At 42.9% G+C, this 21,960-nt stretch overlaps 1 protein-coding gene across 2 annotated transcripts in view; it reads right to left on the reverse strand.

Moving 5' to 3' along the window:
• The window catches only part of TRIO (trio Rho guanine nucleotide exchange factor), a 4,621,980-nt gene that overhangs the window by 3,714,031 nt on the left and 885,989 nt on the right, over positions 1–21,960 (reverse strand). For both annotated transcript variants that reach the window (XM_085606120.1, XM_085606121.1), the window contains exon 9: positions 20,732–20,962. In XM_085606120.1, the coding sequence (XP_085462246.1) occupies positions 20,732–20,962 (231 nt within the window). The remainder of the gene's footprint in view (positions 1–20,731; positions 20,963–21,960) is intronic.

Genomic DNA, 21,960 nt, shown 5'->3' on the forward strand with positions numbered 1-21,960 from the left:
TGCAAGACCTCGTGGTACGAGTTGGTGTCATCCGGAAGGGATGACTTGGCTGGCTAAAGGTCCGAATCAGTATCCCAAGGTGGGTCTACATCAATCATACCAGGGGTCATCATGTGGATGAGAGTAAAATGAGGCATCGTAGGGATCCTGTGAATAGTCTGGGCTGTCGTCCCCCCCTCCCCCATGGTCAGATTGTGGAGAACCCTCTAGTGATTAGGAAGAGGGTCTGCAGTGGTTGAGGTGAAGCGGAGGAGGAGTAGGAGCAAAGGGCTGGTGCCCCCATTGTGGTGATTCTTTATTTTGGCCGGTGTGTCAGGCTGCAGGTCAAGAGCTTCCTCAAAAATCAACTTTATTTTAGGAGGAATTGAGTCTTGAAGCTTTAGTGGAGGCTGAGTGAGGATCCTGTCAGTTTGTGGGTGGATTAGGATCCATTTCTTCCTGGCAACTAGCTCTTCCAGAAGACATTGCAGCATAGGTTGGTCTTGGTCCTCAGATGCAGTTGAGGATGGAGCACAAGGCGCTTCAGCCCTGATGCTTGTTTATGAGTCTCTGGTGCTGAGGTTGGTTTGGCTGCCAACAGAGTCTTTGGAGCCGAAGATGGCCTGGAGGGTGTCTTCGATGCCAAAAGAGCTGTCAGCACCAGAAGACAGGGCTTCGATATGTGCTTTGACAACGGGAGGTGGCTTGGCGCTGCATCCAAAGCATATTTTCAATGCTGACCATGGCCTTTGGGCAGTGGGGGACAGGCAGCCTGACGCTGGGTTTCAGGGCTCGATGTCCCACCCCCTTAAGGGCGGTGATTGGACTGCATTCAGTGACAGGGAGGCTGGTCGGTGGAAGCACTGGCTGTGGTTCTTCTTTGAGGTCCCAGTACTCGAAGAGATAGTGTGTCTTGCCCCCCCACCCCTTTTGCTGCGCCATGGGACTTCGAGCAAGGCATTAATCGCTGCAATAGTGCAGTGGCTTTTTGAATGGAAGGTGAGGCTGGCAGACCAGGAGGCCTCATTATGGTATGGGGACAGAGGTTACACACCTGTAGGAGGCTTGTCCAGGGAGATTTGGCTCGATACTGTGGACAGTTCTGGAATGTAGCCCTTTTTTCAAAGATTAGTAATTTGCATTGTATAAAACGATGGATTAGGTCTCAAGAGGACAACGCCACAGACGGGGGGGGGGGCTTGGGAAGAGATTCCAGTCATCAAGATGGATGGGGTAGCATGAAAACTCTAAAAAGGCAGTACATGCAATCATTGCTTTAGCAAAAGGTTTAGAGAATCTGAATGGGCCTGAAGACCGTGAGGTGTCGACTTAGGGCTCGGTGGAGACACAGCTGAACCAGACAGCGGATCAAAAACATACTACTGTTGGAGCATGCACGTTAACAGCAATAGGAGTCACTATACCTTGTGACCAGTGTTCCCTCAAATAATTTTTTTCTCTGTGCGGTAGTGACCGGTATGTGTGCACCCATTTACTGTTTGTGTGCCCAACTGAGTGATATTAGCAAAAATTATACTACTTTCTAGTGAGATTAGAAAGGACACCTCCTCAAACATTTAAAAGTTAATGAGTTACTTGAAAGCACATATTCCTACTAAGTTGTATAACAAGGATTGGTAATGTGTGCACTCTGCACTTACACAAGTATACCCCGCATCCTGCACTCACAATTCAGCTAAAAACCTGCACTCAGGCACATACACACCCTGCACTCACACAGCACACTCCTCACCCTAGACTTATGAAGGCTCACCCTGCACTCACACAGACACATTGCTCACCCTACATTCAGGCCCTTTGCTTACCCCATATTCAAAGGCACTCAAACACACAAATTCTGCATTAAGCTCATTATTCACTGTACACACACTCTAACATACTGCTTATTCTACACTCACACGAGTCACAATACATTCACACAGACCCACCACTCATTATACATCCTGCAAGCAATCCTTTCACCTTGATCTCCCTAATCACATCACTCACTCTGCACTCACCTACTCACACTGCCATCATTCAGGCAAACCACTCATTGTATAGTCATAAAGCCACACCCCAACACTGCACTCACAATACACACTATTCAACCTGCACTCAAAATACGCTTTGCTAGCCCTGCACAGACTGAACACTTCCTCGTTCTCACACAGGCAGTCTGCTGACCCTACATTCACACAGTTCACCTTGCACTTATTTAATCACTTCTGATGACTCCCACTCCTTCCAGCATGTACTATACACATCACTAACTGTGCACTCACTGTAAATTTACAAAGTTGCATCCCTCACCATACACTCAAATTGGTATGCTACTCATCTTGCCCTCAACATGCACACTGCTCAGTTGTGCAAAGGAACAACTCTCACCCTACACTAATACAGACATACCCATATTCCTGTACTAACAGAGGCATACAACTCACCATGCACCAAGTCAGGGGCATTGGGGAGGACTAGACACAGAACAGCTCCTCCAAAGCCCAACCTGTAAGAGTAGGAAGAAAGCTGCCAGGGAGAATTCAATCTCACCCATTTCCCATCCTTGTTAGACTTAGATGGGTGCAGGAGATTTGGAATTAAGAGCCAAAATACAATCCTTCTAAGTGAATGAAAGTAAACAGCATCTTTTATATTATAAGCAGTAAGGAGGACAACATCAGTGAGGCAAGCAGGTAATTAAAAGCAAACCTAGCAAACTATGTGAAGATAACATTACAAAAAAAGAGACTGTGCAGGGAGGGGATTCCCTAGTGGGACACCGATAAAAGAAAGAATTTGGGCCGAGAGAGATGTGCAGAGAGGAAAAGAGCCTGCCCAGGATGTATAACTGTCACAGAAGACTGCAGTGATGGGGCAACTGAAGATAAGAGAGCCTTACCTGAGAGAGACTGCTCCACAAAGAGAATGAGACTACAACGAAAGAAACAGTGCCAGGGAAGTAGCAGTGAGAGAGAGGGAACAATATCTGATTTAGCTGTAAACATGGGACACAGCTGTGCAAAGAAGAAAATGCTGCTCAGAGTTGGGGACCAGAAAAGGCAGCAGTTGAAAGAAAAATAACTGGATTGGAACAGCATTTATTGAGAGAGACTGCTGTGCAGAAGAAAAGTGTGTCTTCCTAGCTCAGCAGTTTAAGAACTACCCCACGACAATTAATTAGCAGTGCATAGTACAATAATGAATAAATATGTGGTGCATGTGCCTATTTTTGCTTTTATTTGTTTGGGTGTTTTGTTAAGCGTAAATTGTTACATTATGATAACTTAGAAGCCCTTTTCAGAGTAGATTAAAGGTGTGTTTTTCAGATTCTGATGAATCTCTAGCTGCTCCAGCATATTGTATGGGTTGTGCCCCACCAGTGGCAGGCTTCTTCACCATGTGCAGCATCGAAAGCTGAGGGTCGTTTGGGGGTTACACATGTAGTCCCATCAGATTAAAAACTGCCTCATCTGATGAGAGATAGAGATAACATGAAATTGTAATGCCTATGTGATTTCAATACAAGCACTGCTCAAATATAGGCTTAAATGAATTTGGAAAGAGCAGGCTAGGCAGTAAGGCTCGTGGTGTTAGCACCCCACTAACTTTTGCAGTGAAACATATACAAAGGTAAAACGTGTGTCAATTAAATAGACTGCCCACTCGTGTAATCAACACTGGTGTTCCTTGTCTTTTAAAAATGTATCTTTTTCTACATTGCAAAACCGGTCCTAGGATGCTTGATTCCGGTCCAGGGAAGACATGGCTTGGCAGTTCGGGCTGGACTGTTCCCATGAGGCACGGGGTCAAGACTGATTTGCATATGGCCATGTCTGAACTGGGGTGGCGTGGTGCGCAAAATAACGATGGATTAAACCCAGATCTGTGACTGGGGGTGAATGTTTTGCCAATGTGCAACATTCCATCCATCATCTTGTGTGTTTTGCTGTTAGCCCTATGTGGGAAGGGTATGCCCAGACGTGGGTCCCGTGCTCACTATGTTACTGGAGTCAAGCTATCCTGGCTGAAGAGGGGTGAAACCCCGAAACCGGTCCAAGGATGCTTGATTCCGGTCCAGGGAAGACATGGCTTGGCAGTTCGGGCTGGACTGTTCCCATGAGGCACAGGGTCAAGGCTGATTTGCATATGGCCATGTCTGAACTGGGGTGGCGTGGTGAGCAAAATAACGATGGATTAAATCCAGATCTGTGACTGGGGTTGAATGTTTTGCCAATGTGCAACATTCCGTCCATCATCTTGTGTGTTGTGCTGTTCGCCCTTTGTGGGAAGTGTATGCCCAGACGTGGGTCCCGTGCTCACTACGCCACTGGAGTCAAGCTATCCTGGCTGAAGAGGGGTGAAACCCCGAAACCGGTCCTAGGATGCTTGATTCCGGTCCAGGGAAGACATGGCTTGGCAGTTCGGGCTGGACTGTTCCCATGAGGCACAGGGTCAAGACTGATTTGCATATGGCCATGTCTGAACTGGGGTGGCGTGGTGAGCAAAATAACGATGGATTAAACCCAGATCTGTGACTGGGGTGAATGTTTTGCCAATGTGCAACATTCCGTCCATCATCTTGTGTGTTTTGTTCTTTTTCTACATTGTACTATAAAGAAATCGGTGCTTTGAAAAACTAATGTGGCTTCTCGGAGTAGTACTGCACACATGGCTATCATTTGTTTTGGTATAAAGCAATTTAGGACTCCTTCTAGGACCTCCTTTCCAGGCAATCCTCTGAATTTGCCAAGCTGAATTTAGCCCATCCTCTTCTAATTGTTTGATTTCTGATATAATTGGAATTCTGCCCCCCTTGCATCATGACTAGTGCAGAGTGGGCCCACCACTCTTTCAGTATTGTCACTTTAGTCCAGTGCAGAATCCCATTCCTAGACCCACGTCACTCTGAAACCCAGGAGCCTTAAAATATAATGTGGTGCTCTCTGCATCAAGAATGGTATCCTCCATGAAGCGGGAGAAGAAAATAAACTAGTGGGAAGAGGGAATGGAGAGAATGCAGGTTCAAAGCATTTCAGATTCTATGCCAATGTTTGGGAGAAAATGTGTACCAGATAGGGAATCATATATGTATTTGTGAAATACACGTTCATCCAAGGGTTTGTTGGTGCTATATTACAAATGCCTATTACCCAACTCAGTGGTACATATATAATCTGGTCACTTCTCACTTCATTTTCCTTAAGGGGGCTTTTTTTAAATTACAGCTTAGATTTACTTGTGCTGTCGTTCAGCAATCATGGTATTGCTAACTGTCTTTTGAGTATTTGTTTTATGTTATTGTTGTTCACGAATTGCTTGTATAACCTCTGCTGCACACCTGCCAGTCCCAGACAGGAACTGTATTAAGAGCAATTTGGAGAAATCGCACATGTGTGTAAAAGAACAGGAAAGCAGCTTTCAAATGTGCACACAGGGAAGAATGTAATATTGAAACCTTTTCAACAGAGTTGGTTTATTTAACCTACCTCAAAAATGTAAGTAGGGAAATGTCTTTCCTAGAGGTGGAGAACAGCAGTAATTTGCAACCAGCCTCATTTTTTTTCCAGCTCGGCATTGCTCTGCCTCCCTATTTAAATCTTTAACATCACACTATTTTCTTGGAACAGCTGAGGCTTTCGCAGTAGCAACATCTTTTAAATACAAGTATGCAAATAAAAGCTTATGCTTTTTTTAAAATAAAAATTGCAGTACCCACACAAACATGTTCCTTATTTTCACACTTGCAAAGTGTGTAAATCTTGTTTGCTATTGCAATTTCAAAAACAGGTTGTTACTTGTTTTTCTTCTGAGAATGGCAATAGTGAAGCAGGGGAGTCGCACCTTCAGGAAGAAAAATATCACACTTACTCTACGCTCAATAGCAAGCCATCGAGAATGCTTCTCCTGTCAGAAGGAGATTCCTTTGTTTTGCGCGCTCCTTAAGGCCTCCTGCGTGGTGAAAATTGCACCGCTGTCCAGGCGCACAGCGTAGAGGGAACATAGCATGTGAATCTACAGCTCTACATGCCAAGAACAGTTGCTCACTGGGTAAGTAACAAACCGTTCGAGGCATGTGTGCTGTGGCTACACATGCTTTGCGTAGACTATATAGCAGTATACTCCCAAAGAAGTGGCTAGCCAGTAGAATTTGCAGTTGTCCGAAAAAGTGTTTTAAGCACTGCTTGCCCTACATTGTCTTGTTGGCGTGCTAACACATCCACACAATAGTGTTTAGTAAATGTATATAGTGTAGACAATGTTGCTGTCTTACAGATGTCAGCTGGAGGGATGTTATCCAAGAAGGCTATAGTAGCCCCTATTTTGTAAGTGGAATGCGCTCTAGAGGGTATAAAGTTCTTTTAGCTTTTGCATAGCAGGTTTGTATGCATTTAACAATCCATTTGAAAATGCCAGATTTAGAGATAGGATTGCCTTTGTGAGGTGCAGCAAACCCAACAAACAGCTGCTTTGTTATACGAAAATCTTTTGTCCTTTCTATGTAGTACAATAACGCTCTTCTGACATCAAGTGTGTGAAGAGCTCGTTCTGCTACTGAATCAGGTTGAGGAAAGAACACAAGTTACTAAACTGATTGTCAAGATGGAAAGCAGAAACTTCTTTGGGAAGGAATCTGGGATTGGTGTGAAGACCTACCCTGTCTTTATAGAGCTGAAAGAAGGGTTCTTCTAATGTTAATGCCTGTAGCTCACCAATTCTCCTTAATGAAGTTAACTTTCCATGAAAGAAACTGGAAAGGACAATTGTGTAATGGTTCAAAGGGTGGACCCATAAGTCTTGTAAGCACAATGTTAAGATTCCACACCGGTGCCAGAGGGATTCTTGGTGGTATTACTCTCTTTAAGCCCGCCATAAAGGCTTTAATGACAGGAACTTTGAACAAAGATAAATGCTGTCTGTTCAGCAAATATGCACGGAGCAATTGAATAAATGTGTAAGCTAGTGTTGTATAGTTCCTACAAATCTATATAGGATCTGTGAGTTTAGACAACATAAACTAAGGGATTGGTGTCCCGACTGATTCCAAACACCCCCAAAGGATGTTAGTCCAGTTAAATCACAGTGTCACTACCCGCCCCTCTTACCTAGGAGTGAATAGCTTCTGGCAACTATCGAACATGACAACTCTGACGCCTCATGGATGGTGGATACAGTACTTTTCGCTCAGCCACTTGTGCTTAATTTGTCTCACAGAGATACACAGAATAAACGGTGGGAACGTTTTCAGTAAGCATTTATGGAACCTGCGTCATTCTAGATAAGGTATGTGTGCTGCAACAACCATGGGACAAAAACAGATATATATGGTTATTAGCACCAACGGAGTAAAGAACAGGTAGATTTCTACCATAGTGCTAAAACAATGAATATAGATGCATGACAATAAAATATGTACTACTACGATGCGAACCCTAACTAGATGTACCCAAGTGTACCTAGCACATATGTAGGTGTACAGCCAAGAATTCTCTTAGGATAAAGCCAACCCCATTACCTGATGTGAGAGACAGAAGGACCCCGTCTTGGTGTCGAGAAGAACACCCCGCAAGGGATTTCAGACCGCCACTGAATGCTGGAGTGTCTGCATGCAGGAATCTCAGCATCTCGCGTGTCAGCATGGAAGTCTTTTTTTCTCCTCTGGTTTGCCCAGCGAAGATGTAGTGCTTATATACCCAAGAGGTACCCTCAGGGGTTCTACCTAGAAGTGTACTAAGGGCATGTAGGGCAAGAATGACGACAGAGGTGACCCTTATACAGAGTTATTATGCAGAAGATGGTAATACTGCTGCGATACTGAGAATACTCATGCATATAACATGAGGCTAATTTTCAGAGAAAACCACACGACATTCATGTATCACCTAACTAGGTGAAAGGTCAGCATCAGACCTGTTATGCAGTACAATGTTTGGACAAATGTAGGTAAAGGTTAAGTAACCACCTAGGCCTATATTGGGGTACATTGGGGTTAATAACACAAGTCCGGACTGCTGTAGGTGTAAAAGGTAACAAATAATGTTTTGAACAGAAGCATCTAGAGGAATAATTTTGTGGTTGTTACAATAGACAACAAATCGTTTCCACTTTGTCGCATATCAAGCTCTGGTAGTAGGCTTTCTTGCTTCTTTCAGAATAGTCATACAGTCTGGTAGAAAATATAAATATCCAAACTATGGCTTCAGGAGCAAATCGCTAAGTTGCGCTTCTTGGGATTTGGATGCTTGATTTCTCCATGGTTCTGAGTGAGAAGACTAGAGGTGAGTGTAGTGTTTGATGTGGAACTACTGACAGCTCTAACAGGGTGGTGTACCATGGTTGACGGGCCCATGTGGGAGCTACCAAAATCAGTGTGAGTGATGTTTGCCTGAGTTTACTAACTAGAAATGGAAGGAGTGGGAGAGGCAAAAGAGCATAGGCAAACATCCCTGACCAATTCATCCATAGGGCATTGCCTTTGGAGAGATGGTGTGGGAACCTGGAGGCGAAGTTTGGACATTGTGCACTGTCTACTGTGGCGAACAGATCTATTTGTGGATATCCCTATTGTTGAAAGTATGGCAGGAGAACTTGGGGATGGAGTTCCCACTCGTGTATTTGCTGCCTCCTACTGCTGAGGTCGGCAATTTGATTGTTCACTCCTGGAAGGTTTTCTGCCAGAAGATGAATTTTGTGATGGATAGCCCAGTTCTAAATGGTCTGAGAGAGGCGCAACAGTTGGAAAGAGTGTGTGTCCCCCCTGTTTTTTTACATAGTACATAGCTGTCATGTCCATGCGGACAGGGACAACTTTGTCTTTGAGATGAGACTGAAAAGCTTTCAGCGCTAGAAATACTGCTAGAAGCTCTAGATGGTTGATGTGGAGACGTTTGTGCTTGTTGTCCAGAGATACTGGATTATGTAATGGTGGAGATGTGCATTCCAACCTGCGAGAGATGTGTCTGTTGTTAGCACGATCTGTGGAACAGTGTCGATGAAGGGCCACCCTTTTGCTACATTTTGTGGGTTACACCACTGCAGACAGTGATGGGTGTGGCTGTCCACCAACATTAGATCTGTTAATTGACTGTGACTGATTCCACTGACGTGCTAAGCATTCTTGTAGCGTACGCATGTGTAGTCTTGTATGAGGAACTATTGCGATGCATGATGCCATTATTACTAGTAGCTGCATGCAAGTCCTGCCTGGTAAGGTTTGGTTGGCCTGGAACTGTAGCAATAGAGTTTGGATATTGCAAATTCTGGCTGCATTGGTAGAGGCTAGAGCCGTGTGAGTGTTGAGAGTGGCTCCTAGATAAGATTGTGTCTGTGAAGACTGTAGGTGAGACTTTTGCATGTTCACCGTGAAACCTAATTGGTGGAGTAGGTGTAGCGTGGTCTGAGTGTGTTCCAGACACTTCTGGTGTGTGCTGGCTTTGATAAGCCAGTTGTCTAGGTATGGGAAGACGTGAATTTGTTGTCTTCTGAGAGGAGCTGCCACTACTGCTAGACATTTGGTAAACACTCTGGGAGCAGTAGTTACTCCAAATCGGAGTACTTTGAACTGATAGAAATCTGAGATACTTGGGATGAGCTGGATGAACAGGGATGTGAAAAAATGCATCTTTTAAATCCAGTGTGGACATACAAGCGCCTTGCTGTGGAAGGACCTGATGAAGCATTACCATATGGAAAAGTATGTACAGGTTTAACACTCTGAGATCCAAAATTGGTCTTAAGGAGCAGTCTGTTTTTTGGGGATTAGAAAATAAAGAAAGTAAACCCCTGAACCGTGGTACTGTAATGGAACTGGTTCTATGGCTCCCTTTTCTAAGAGAGATTGCACCTCTTGTTTGGGTAACTGTAAGTGGTTTGATGACAGTTTGTTAATGCGAGGTGGAATGTTTGGAGGATTGGTGGTAAGCTCCAGGCAATAACCATATTGGATAAGGTCGATCACACATTTGTCGGTTGTTATGGATTGCCAAATGGGGAGAAACTGTTGAAGTCTTCCCTCGACAGGTGTTAAGTACTCAGGGGGAAGTGAGGGCAAGTCACTGTTTGTTAGGGGAAGGGATGTTAGACTCTGCGTCTTTACTCCTACCTTTGGAATTGTTTTCTATACCCTCCTCTATAGAAACCTCTAAAGGCATAGGATTGGGTGTTGCCTTTATAAGAGGAAGCATTCGGGTCTGAAGATGTAGTTTTAGACCCTGCTCTGTAAAAGGAGTGGTGAAAGGAGCCTCTATTTAATGGGGACTGGAGTGCTCCCATGGACTTGCCACTTCGGTGTCTTTTTTCATTTTTTCCTAAGACAGACCGACTTCAGGACCAAACAGGTGTTCTTTGTCAAAAGGGGTGTTTAAAGTGGACTGCTGAACCTCAGGTTTAAACCCCGAAATCCTAAGCCATGCATACCTTCTAAGGAGAATGCTGCTATTGATCTCCCTAGCCGCAGTGTCAGCAGCATCTAGAGCACATCGGATAGAAGAGTTAGAAATGAGTTTCCCCTCTTTAACTAACTCTTGCGCCTTGGCTTTGTGTTCGTCCGGGAGATATTGGAGCAGTTACTCCATCTCATCCCAGTGTGCCCTGCCGTACCTAGCTAGTAGGCCTTGTGTGTTTGTGATGCGCGAGTGGTTAGCAGCTTGAGCAGCCACTCATTTCCCCAACGCATCTATAAGCTTAGATTTCTTGTCTGGGGGAGGTGCATCACTAGAGGTTTGGGAATTAGCTCTTTTGCCAGTGTTGGGCACCACTAGGGAGTCAAGAGGTAATTGTCCTCTGACAAACACGTGATCAGACGGTGAAGGTTTATATTTTTTTATCAACTCTGGGAGTTAAAATACATGCTGGCACAGGGTCTTTGAAGATGTCATCTGCATGCCCCATCATGCCCTTTAGAATAGGAAGTGTTTGACTTGACCTGTGTGTGGACCCAATTGTTTCAAATAAAACGTTTTGTTCTAAGGACTCTTTATGCAAGGCTAGCCCATGATACTCCACTGCTCTAGCAGTCAGTTCTTGATAAGCCACATTATTGTCCGGTGTTGATGGCTTTGCGGGGTAAAGGTTTTGGTCAGTATCTAATTGAGGGTCAATGGTGTAATCATTCCATGGGTCTACAGGCAAATGAGTGTCCTCTTCATCTATTTCATACCCTTTAGGCTGTGATGTGGAGATCCCTGAGGTGTAATGTGTAAAGGATCTAGAATTAGTAAATGTGGAGAAGATGGTGAAGGTGGAGGGGATTGCGGGGCAGGATGAGCACGGCTGGTAGCCATGTCCTTGTTTTTCTTCAGAGTAATCTTTTATGCAGGGTCCTCCGAAGAAAGTTTGCGTTTGGCTGGTGGTTTGGCAGAAATATGTCCTGTATCAGGGCTGATATAAATCTTCTTTTGTTTAGGATACAATTTGGCTTTAAGAAGGTCTAAAATTTGATCGGGAGGCTCAGAGGCTGTCCTTCGATTTGAGTGCCGAGATAGATTTGCGGAAGGTTTCGGCTCCTTAGCATATTTTTGTTTTGGAACGGAGGGTTCCAGTTCCGAACCAGATTTGTCCTTCAAACCGGATGGTTCCAGATCCTAAGATGATTTCGTCTGACTCGGTCCCGAGTCGGAAGGCTTGATGATTTGTTTTGGTGCCAAGCCAAGAGGCGGGGAGTCGGAAACATAGTCTCGGTGACGACCTTGGCCAGAAGGCAGAGGTGGTGTTGTACCCTTAAGTTTTCTGGAAAAGGTTTTGGGGGCGAGGGGTCTTCGGTACTCACAGCACCCTGTCCTGGAGGCACATCTTCCGACTCCAAATCGATCTCGAGTTCAGAATCGGACTCTGGAATGAAGAAGGCCTCTTTTTCTTCTGCCACCGACGCTTCGACCTCTTCGTGCTTGGATTCGTCGCCGAAGATATCCAAAGTGTGTTGAATGCTTTGGTGTCGCAATTTCTCATCGTCGAGCCCAACGATCGAGTAGAGTTTTTTTAACCAAAACGATTTACAGGCGTCGCAATCTTCCTCCTTGTGCTCCAGAGAGAGGCACAAGTTACAAACTTAATGTAGGTTGGTGCAAGGGTACTTGACGTGGCACAATGAAAGAACTGAAATGGAGTCCGTTCCATCGGCAGAAGGCTGGACAGACGCAGTTAGGCCAAGGGATGCCCACAAACTTTTTGATCAAAGATGGAGAATTTATTGATCAATTCAATGCGCGGAGAACAGGGAAACACGTACAAAAACAATACCGTTGAGGGTAGAGTGGATTGCGCACCGAGGGGAAGCCGAAGAACAGTTTCAAACCGGAGCGCAGCAATACACATTCGAACCCGATGGCGGAAAAAAAACAATCTAACAATGGAGTTGATGCCCATGCACACTATCACCTCTAAAGAGGAGTCACCTTCACTCGGGACTGGAAAGACTTCTTCGAAGAAAAACAACTTACAGACATAGCGGACCCAACACTAGATGGCAGGAGTATGCAAAGCATGAGTATCTACAGCACACATGCCTCAAACGTATAGTTTTCATATAAGCATGAATGTGTTTGCATATGTTGTAAATACCTTCACCTGTATTTTACACTTTGTTACATAACTTGATACCATGGAAGCAGCATATTCACCTCCACTGTTTTTTAAATTCTACTGGAGAACCACCAATTGAATGGAAAGACTGGTACAGATTATTTAATGTATATCTTGGGGCGATGGACAGACAACATTTTAGAGCAGAAAGAAAAAAATGTATTCCTGAACACTGTCTTGGTAGAAAGGGGAAAAGCATCTTCCTGATTGCACTCCCATCGAAGGAAAAAAGTTGGATGAATTCCAAGAAGCAGTGCAGCCCTTAAAACAAACATTTAGTGCACACAAAAGTACAGACAAATCAATTTTTTTAAGGGAACAGTGTCCCGCTTAGTCGATAGTGTCTTCTGTCACATCAGAGTACTAGCTTCACCATGAGTGTTTGAAAAGTTTACAGATCAACTGTTTAGGGTCAGTTAGTTGTAAGATGTCATAGCAAAGTAATACAAGAAACAATGCTTTCATTAAAATAAAATAAAAATTCACTCACTAAAGCCACTGAATTAGACACCACTAGATTAAACTAAAATAATACGGTCACCGATTAACCTACTCCTACCATTAACAATAATTTTTCTGAAACCAAAGAATTTTGTTTTCACAAGAAGTTGAATGGACCTATTCTGTTACAGAACACTTTTTAAAGAGGTTATTGCTGTTTTCTACCCACCTTGCACAACATAACCTATGTAACACCCTGTTCCATCTACAAGATCACACTGCCGACAGATTGCTGTAGATCTATTTGTGAGCCATCCCTCTCCTACATTAAAGAAATGTCAGCTCTGCCTCCTCCTACAAGTGTGTCATTAACCAAGCCTCGTAGTCAAGAAATACTATAAAATATATTTTTTAAAGAATGAAAACTACAAACCACAGCTACATCCAAGAACAAGAACTACAACTAACTACAAAGATGTGTAAATGGCATTCATTTTAATGATATCTATCCTCCCCAGTAAAGCGCACACCAGTTCAAGGTACTATTTCATTAAACTTTAAACATCTCAGAGATTCGCACCATGCAGCAGCTTTCAAATGTTGTCTGGTGGCAAGAAAAACTTGCAATCTATTTGCACAGGAAGGGCTCTTTTCTGAAGTTTGCCTTAAGAAAAAAGTATGAATAAGTGAAATTAAAGACATGGAAGAACAAGAACTAAAATCTTGTGTCAAAAATGTAGTACTGAGCATTGCAACATCTGAACCACACAATGTCAAGAATCTCAAATACCACTGATGCAGGTGGTTCTCACTATAAATTTGCTTATGGATTTGGGCGCCAGGGTCACAATCATCACTTATTATACTTTTATAAAAAAAAGATAAAAGATGATATTTTGGTTGAACTAAACGTCAAGACTCTTTTAAAGGAGCTAAATCTGATTTAATTGGATATCTCATGTTACCTTCACCTTTCCAAGGATGTTGCGTAAGAGGTTAAGTTTATGTGACTTCTAAAGCGAAAAATATTCTTGGGTAGTTACATCAAAGCATGATGGATATTGTACTTTTACCAAGTAAAGAAAAGCAATCAATATATTTTCATGAGTTATGTGAAAACTTCGAAAGTCTTGAATGCCTGTACTCACGTCAGTGAAGATGAAGCTTGTATAAAACGCAATGATGAATTTAGCATGCAGGTCTCAAATGATCATCGCAAACTCATTGATCAATATCAAAACTTACTTAAGAAAGAGTTGAGTGCATTGAAAAACTTTGAGTTCAAAATAAAACTCAAGAAGGGATCCATCCCTGTAAAAGATAAAAGGAGGAACAGTCCTCTAAGTACAAGACTGGTGTTATCACAAGCTGCAATCGGAAGGGGTATTGAACCAGGGGAAAGTTTTATTTGGCTATCTCCCATTGCAGTGGCCAAGAAGAACAGAGAATTTAGAATTTGTTTTGGCCTTCGAATACTTAACCTAGGCATCTGGGTAGATGTTCGTCCAATACCTACAATAGATGACCTTATGGTCAAGTTAAATAAAGCCACCATATTCAGCTGATTGGAGTAATGATCAGCACATCATCAAACGGCCCTTGCTCCAGCATCACAACATTTAACAGTATTTGCTACTCATGACAGAGTTTTACAATATAAAAGTGTGCCACTTGGTTTGCTATCGGCTTTGGCTGCTTTTCATAGAATTATGGTTAAAATGTTAGTTAACGTGAAAGGGGTTTTAACCTTCCACAATGATATTAAGGTGTTTGGAAAAGATAATCAAGAGTACAATAGTAGACTTAGCACAATTGTTTAACAAAAAAATGGTGGAGGTGAAGGGTTTATGGCTGAGGCGTGTTTTTGGGAGGCAGCAGTTGGAATATTTATGGCATGTTGTTAGCGTTGAGGGAGTTATTCCTAGGACAGATCTGCTCAAAGCCATTAAAGACGCTCCTCATCCAAAGAACAGAGAGCAGGTAATGTCATTTGTGAAACTTTACAAATTCTATGGAAATATTTTTACTAACTTTGCCACTAAGTTGGATTACTGATGAAGAAAACTGATTTTTTGGTGTGAAAAAGAACAGGAGGGAGCATTCTGATGCATCAAATCTGATATATCGAACAAACATGTATTGCAGCCTTTTGTTCCAGGACTACTTGTCTGTTAACTGTTGATGTGAGCGAGAAAGGTTTAGGTGAAAGCATTATGCAGAAGAGTGAAAAAAAGGGGGGAACAGACGACTGCATTTGCTTTACAAGTTTTAAAGAATCTGATGCCTATTCTGAAATTGAAAATAAAATGCTAGCTGGCACGTGGGCAGCTCAAACATTCAGAAGTTATCTTTGGGGTAAACATTTTAGCATCAGAACAAATGACATCTCTTGCATTAAATTTGAGTAGGCTAGGCGAACCATCTGACAGATTGACAGCCAAATTGGCCAGGCTCAACATTAAGTTTCTAGTATATAGGCATCTGGACTGCGCCTTAATCCAGCCAGATCCACTTTAATACCCCTTAATAGCTCGCAGGAATGCATAGATTGGCAGACCAATATTCCTCGGAGGTGCCTCTCCTTCAAATATCTTGCCATTTGAGTAGCCCTCCACCCGGAATTGACCTGGTCCCTCAACATTAACCCCTTACTTAAGCGAGTAAAAGAAGACGTCAGCAGATGGCAATCCCTCCCCCTTAATCCCCTAGGCAAGACTGCCCTATTCACAATGATGGTGTTGACCCTGTAATTATATGTCATTTAAAAGTAATTTATAAAGCGTAAAACAGGGTATAGGTGCAAATCTGTTGAAAAGAAAGCTTTCTTGCAGGGAATAGAGTGCCTTTTAGTCTTGTGAGAAAAGCCAGGTCTTCAAAGTCTTTCTAAAAACCAGTAAGGAGGTGGCAGTTTTTAGTGTCCGTGGTAGACTATTCCAGAGCACCGCAGTGGTTCTGAAAAAGTTCTTTCCACCCCAGGTGGCCTTCCTAAAAAAAGGGAGACAGTCAGGTTCTTGGCAGAACCTGAATGGAAAATCCTCCCTGGGACATACCATGTGAGCTTGTCCTTGAAGCGACCTGGTCTTGATCCACATAGTGATTTGTAAGCCAAGCAGAGGGCCTTGAACTTACACCGTTTTCTGACTGGTAGCCAGTGGAGTTTCCCGATGGCTTCTTTGGCAGATTCATATTTTGGTATTTTGAAAAGGAAGCATGCAGCTGCATTCTGCAGAGTCTGAAGCCTCTTTATGGGACCTACTGCAAGGTTAAGATAGAGACTGTTGCAGTAGTCAATCCTAGAGAGTACCATGGCAATGATCACAGTTTTTAGGAGGTCAGGAGGTAAACATTTTCAATCTTTCTTACCATTCTCAGGGAGCAGAATGAGGCAGAAGTGATTTTGTTCACCTGATCTTTAAGCTTCAGCTCATTATCTAAATGTAATCCCAAACCTTCTGCTTCATTTTCCTCACAAGTGGTTCCGGGACATTGATGGCACAATCACAGCTTTTCTCTGGGATAGCTCAAGGCCACGACTAGCCCTCGCCCTTTGTCAATGACCCCCTACAACGGAGGTATGGCGAAGATAAACCCTTTCTTGTATTACCTGCCTACCAGTCTCCGTGTGATACACAACTGATTTAATGGAGGTTGGTCCGATCCGGCCTACTGGCTGGAGAGCCTTAGATTTTTGCTGGTCCAGGCCATGCTCTACGGTGTCCAGATCCCTCAAACAATCCTGGCGGTGACTCGGGCGGCCCTTCTGGCATAGTGCTCGGCAATGCGATATACTCAGTGGGATGCCAAACCCACCCTACAAACACCTCTGTGGATTGGAAATTGGCTTGGGAAGGTTGGGGTGCTGGAGGGGTTTCAGATGTGAGATCTGATAGGGATTACACACCTGGGGGACGTGTGGAAGAGAGGACACCTATGCACCTTTCAAGACTCACAGAATACATACTCATTGCCCTCCACCCAGTTCTACAAATATCTTCAACTTCGGCATGCCATTGCCCCTTACGCCCCTGAAAATGCTGCATTCCCAGAATTCAGCCCGCTAGAGGCCAAAATCCTCATGGGTAACCTAGGGAAAGGAGGAGTCTCAAATCTACCAAACACTGATAACTCCCCGTCCACCCTCAACTCTCTTAAAGAGCGATGGGAACAATGTCTGGGTCCTCTGGAGGATGAAGGCTGGAGAGACGCCCAAATGGACCCCCGCGTGCTCACCATTTCTGCTAGGCTCCGCCTGATCCAAATATACTACCTCCACTGCGCCTACCTTATTCCAGTCTGCTTACATCAGGCTGGATTCCTCCCTGCCCCTGGGGTCCCAAAATGTGCAACAGAACCTGCAGATATCATATGGTTTTGTCCTGCACCCCCCTCACCAGTTATTGGGCAGCAATAATAGCGGAACTGAGTGAGATACTGGGTTGGCCAGTCCCACATAACCCCCTTGCCCTTGTCCTGGGAGTGATGGAGGGATTGGGCGGCTTCCGAGCCGATAGATCACCCCTAGGAACGGTCATCATGGTAGCCAAAAGAGACATTGCAGCAGCTTGGAAAGATCCCAACCCCCCGACCATCACCACATAACGGACTGGTGCACCATGAAAGAGAAGCACAAGGCAAGAGGATGTCCTGCTAAGCATGAACGCATATGGGGCAAATGGCTGGGGCTGATGTAATGAAGTCGACTTATTAGGAGGTAGGTAACCTGAAGTCTCAGTACGCAATACATCTGGCTTTCAAGTGCAAAGCAATAACTGGGGAACTAATCCAATGCGTCATCTGTCACAGTGTAGCAGTGTATTGTGCTGTTGTTCGCAAAAAACAATAAAGTTGATTATTAAAAAAAAAAGCTTCTAGGATATAATTTCACTTTTGAACTTGTTTCCAGGAATTACTAACAAGAGAGCAGATTTGCCACACGTGCTAATATAGGGAGATGATACTGTTCAACCGGAGTGTAAGGACATCGAGAATATTACTGCTTCTGTTGAATCTGAAGCTCAAGACTTGCATTTCTGAAGAAGTATTGGTGCATGCCTTAACAGAGGATAATTACTGAAGTTGATATAATGGTTCATTAAAGGATGGCCTAAAGAAAGGTGTTTGTCTGGTGAACTTCAATCTTTTGCTAAAATATCACTTGGATTATCCATGAAATGGCCTGTTGGTCAGAGGAAACAAACTGGATAATCCTAGCACAATCAGAAGAAAACTAGTTGATTTAGCTCATACTGGACGATTGGACATGCCCCTGAATAAGATAGGGCTCTGTGAAACTTATTTGTGGCCTGAAATGGACTCCAATATAGAGTTTGCAGTTAAGGGGTGTAATGTATGCAAGAGTGCTGACAAACATTTGATTACAAGGAACTCCCCTATTGTAGCAGTGGATTTCTCTGAACGTGTGTGGGAAAAAACTGCATTAGATTTTCTGGGGTCATTTGATAGTTTTATGATCAGGTTTACACCTCTTTTTTACTGACTATAAATCAAAATGGATTGAAGTACAGTTTGTAAGACAACCAGATACTACAAGTTATTGAATTTTTGAAGAGGGTGATTGCGCGAGAGGGGCTGCCAAAAGAACTAATGAAAGACAATAGCGTGCAGTTCACTTCCATTGAGATGCTCAAATTTGAGAAAGAAACAGGTACAGAACACAGAATAAGAAGTTTATATCATTCTTAAGGAAATGGCCTTGTAGAAATAGAAAACAGACCGGTGGGTGAATGTGTTAGACTAGCACTTGAAAGTGGATTGAGTGTTGTAAGAATGATCGAAGAAATGTTGTACTTGTATCATGCCACATCCCACCCCAAAACGGACATTACTCCATTTGAGGCTCTTAGGAGACTAATGTCTTTTACATTAGTGGAACTGCAATGGATTATTTGTTGTGTTAAAACCTGCGGGTGTGTAGAATGTAAGGAAAAAAATATTAAGGACCCATTCACTTTAAGGCAAGATAAAGCTCATGCTAGATATTATATGAAGCAGCGTGTCCAAACAAGTAATTTTCAAGTAGGTGATACTTTAAGAGTCAAATTGCCTCGATTAGTCAGAAAAGGAAAGTCCAAATTATGTCCTTCAAAACAAACAATTGACGTTTCTTGATTGGCTGTTTGTCTGGAAGGGGGGGGAAGTGGTGGAACAAATCATCAGTAGCGCCAGTTTCAGCATTTTCCTTTAATAACTCCAACATTCATTTCCACAATCCAAATTATTTATCCAGTAATCCTGAAGGAAAATAATACAGAAAGCCTCCAATATGGATGAAAGATCATTGTTAAATACAAATCCATAATTTTTACTTTATTTATTTTCTATATTTCCTTAATCAATATATAAATGTAGTTTTATTTGAATAGGTTTGCTTTTCACATATTATGCTGTCAATTTCTTTGTTTCTGTTGTAAAAGGGAAGGTGTGTCTTATCTCTGCATTTGAAGCCCATAAGACCAAAGTGAATTTGGTCGCGTAGGGTTCTTGTGGTAGTTTTAATGTGCCAGACAGCAGGATTCAAATGTAAACAGGAGTTACCAGCACAATGGACTGAGGACAGGCAGCATTGCTGCCCTGCTCTGTGAATCTCTTAGTAAACTTACTGGTTTCAACTTACCTCGTTGAGTGATCGGTGATTTTGACTCAACAAATTACAAAAGCTAATACTGGAACCTGCTCCAATGTACCAGGTCAAAAACTACTAGGAGTAGCTCAGCAATTTTTGGTTTCAGTTATTATCATACACTGGTGTCCAAGATGATGTTTCATACCAGTCTAACCCATGAGATCAGAAATACTCGTGGCTAGGTCCAGCACCAATAGCCACCCCTAGCAACTGTCCAGGGTGAACCCTCTATAGTCTGTCCGATTCATGAACTTCCCAAACAATCCAGATGGCTTTATCTGCATGTTTTATGAAGGCGCCGATTACCATCTACAGATCCCGGCTACTCCCATGCATCAAATTTGTTTATACATGACAATGACAAGTAATAGCCAATATATGTGTACTACTAATGGATTTATGACCTAAGCTTCAGTTATCTCTCCGAATGTGGTTTACTACGCCAACGTGGAGTAATCAGAAGAAGGTAAGTATTTACAGACAATGCAATGTAACGAAGTGGCAACAAATATATGAACTGAGGAACCACAAAGTAACTGTATCCACTACAAGAAGATTTGTACCCAATTAAGAATCTACAATACTCTCTTGAATTAAACATATGGCAAAATGCAAGAAAGAAAGAAAACATCAGCTTCTCGTGTAAATCCCTGTGCAATGCCCAAGTCAATCTCAGTGTTGCTTGAAACACATGCACTGCAGGGGCAAAATCAACATCTATATAAACAATGTCACTGTATGCACTTTAAAAACATATATCCAAATGCCTTGCTAATGTTTAACTCCAAAATGATGTTAGTGAATTTTCAAATCAGAAATATTCATGTAAACTTGATTAAAAAAAAAAAACGAACTGCTTTCTGTTGTGTAAAGGCTATATATTATTTTTTCTTTCAAAGCTGTAAAGATTTAAGTAATTAGATCTACTCTAGCAATCTATGAGGTTCTCCTCATTTCCCACATGAAGCAACAATTAAATAGCGTGACACATGGTAGACAACATATCTGCCAGATTTTTCCCACCTCTTGTGACTAATGACAGAGCAAACGTTTAAACTTCACCGATGAAAAATAACAAATTATACAAACCTGCTGAACATCCTGCTGAAAGACACACAGCTGGAGTCGCTGATGAAGTCGAACCTTACGGTGCTGCCAGATATTCTCCAATTGCCTTTGGTGGTGCAAGACTTCATGAATGGCATCAAGGACATGATGAACTGCCTTAGAATAGTTGGCCGATGCAGTAAGACAGTCAGTTCCACCAGGACTCAAAGGTCTTTGAAGTTTATCCAGAAGTGACTTGCCATCTTGACTAACCTGTAGAGTAGAATAAGGATGTCAAGATTCCACTGAAACATCAAATTGCCTCAAAGATCATAGTGGATATTCACCTCTCTCCAAATCCCTTCCTCAAAATACATAGAGGCTGCTCAACCTCAAGGTATGTTCATTTATAAACACAGCACTGATTACGGTAAATAAAAATTATATAAGCTTGAATAAAATGTAACACAAGTGTTAGACAGATACCACTAGAAAAGGTAGGACTGCGTATTGGGATGACAGAACCTCTGAATGTAAGGACAGAGTCCATCTACACCATCAGATATTATAAATTCCTAGTTAGTACACAGTGCCGCACCCGAACCCCTGACCTTCCTGGGGTGAGTCCGTCAACCTCAAACATGAAACTCTGTTCCCCAAGGGAATTGTAGAAACAGACTGTACCCCTTTCGTAGTTTATTGATGCATGCCCATGGTAACACAAGAAAGATTTGAATAAAGTTTTCAATACATTTATTGAAAAAATCATCGTCTTGCATAGAAAGAATGAGGTACGCCTATTAGGGAGATGAAACAAAGCAATGTAACTAGCATGATGAACAGGATGAAAAGAATAAACAGTCCAACCATTGCAGTCTGATTTCAACATATTTCTACCTATCACAACCCCTACTCTGAGAGCATAGTGGCTGTACCTCTGCCCGATCTCTTACATTAGCCTGAGCCCCATTTTCGAATTACTTGGCTAGGGAATCGGCCTGAAATAGAATGGACAATCCTTGGATTGAAGATCAAAGTCAGCAGAGCTTCATGCCGAACACATGATTTGTTCCAGGATAAGTGTGGGCGAAGTGCTCCTCTGACCCATAAAAGGGCAGTGCACTGTTATAATACAAACCACTGTGTTAGAGGTACACCTCTGATGCAATGATATGTCCAGATGTTAGAAGCTGTCTCCGAAAAAGCAATGGAAGCACTAGGATATCTTGTTCTATGTTCCTAGCCCTGAACGGCGTTTACGGATTACATAG

Source organism: Triturus cristatus, chromosome 5_1 (genome assembly GCF_964204655.1).
Source record: "Triturus cristatus chromosome 5_1, aTriCri1.1, whole genome shotgun sequence".
NCBI lineage: Eukaryota > Metazoa > Chordata > Amphibia > Caudata > Salamandridae > Triturus > Triturus cristatus.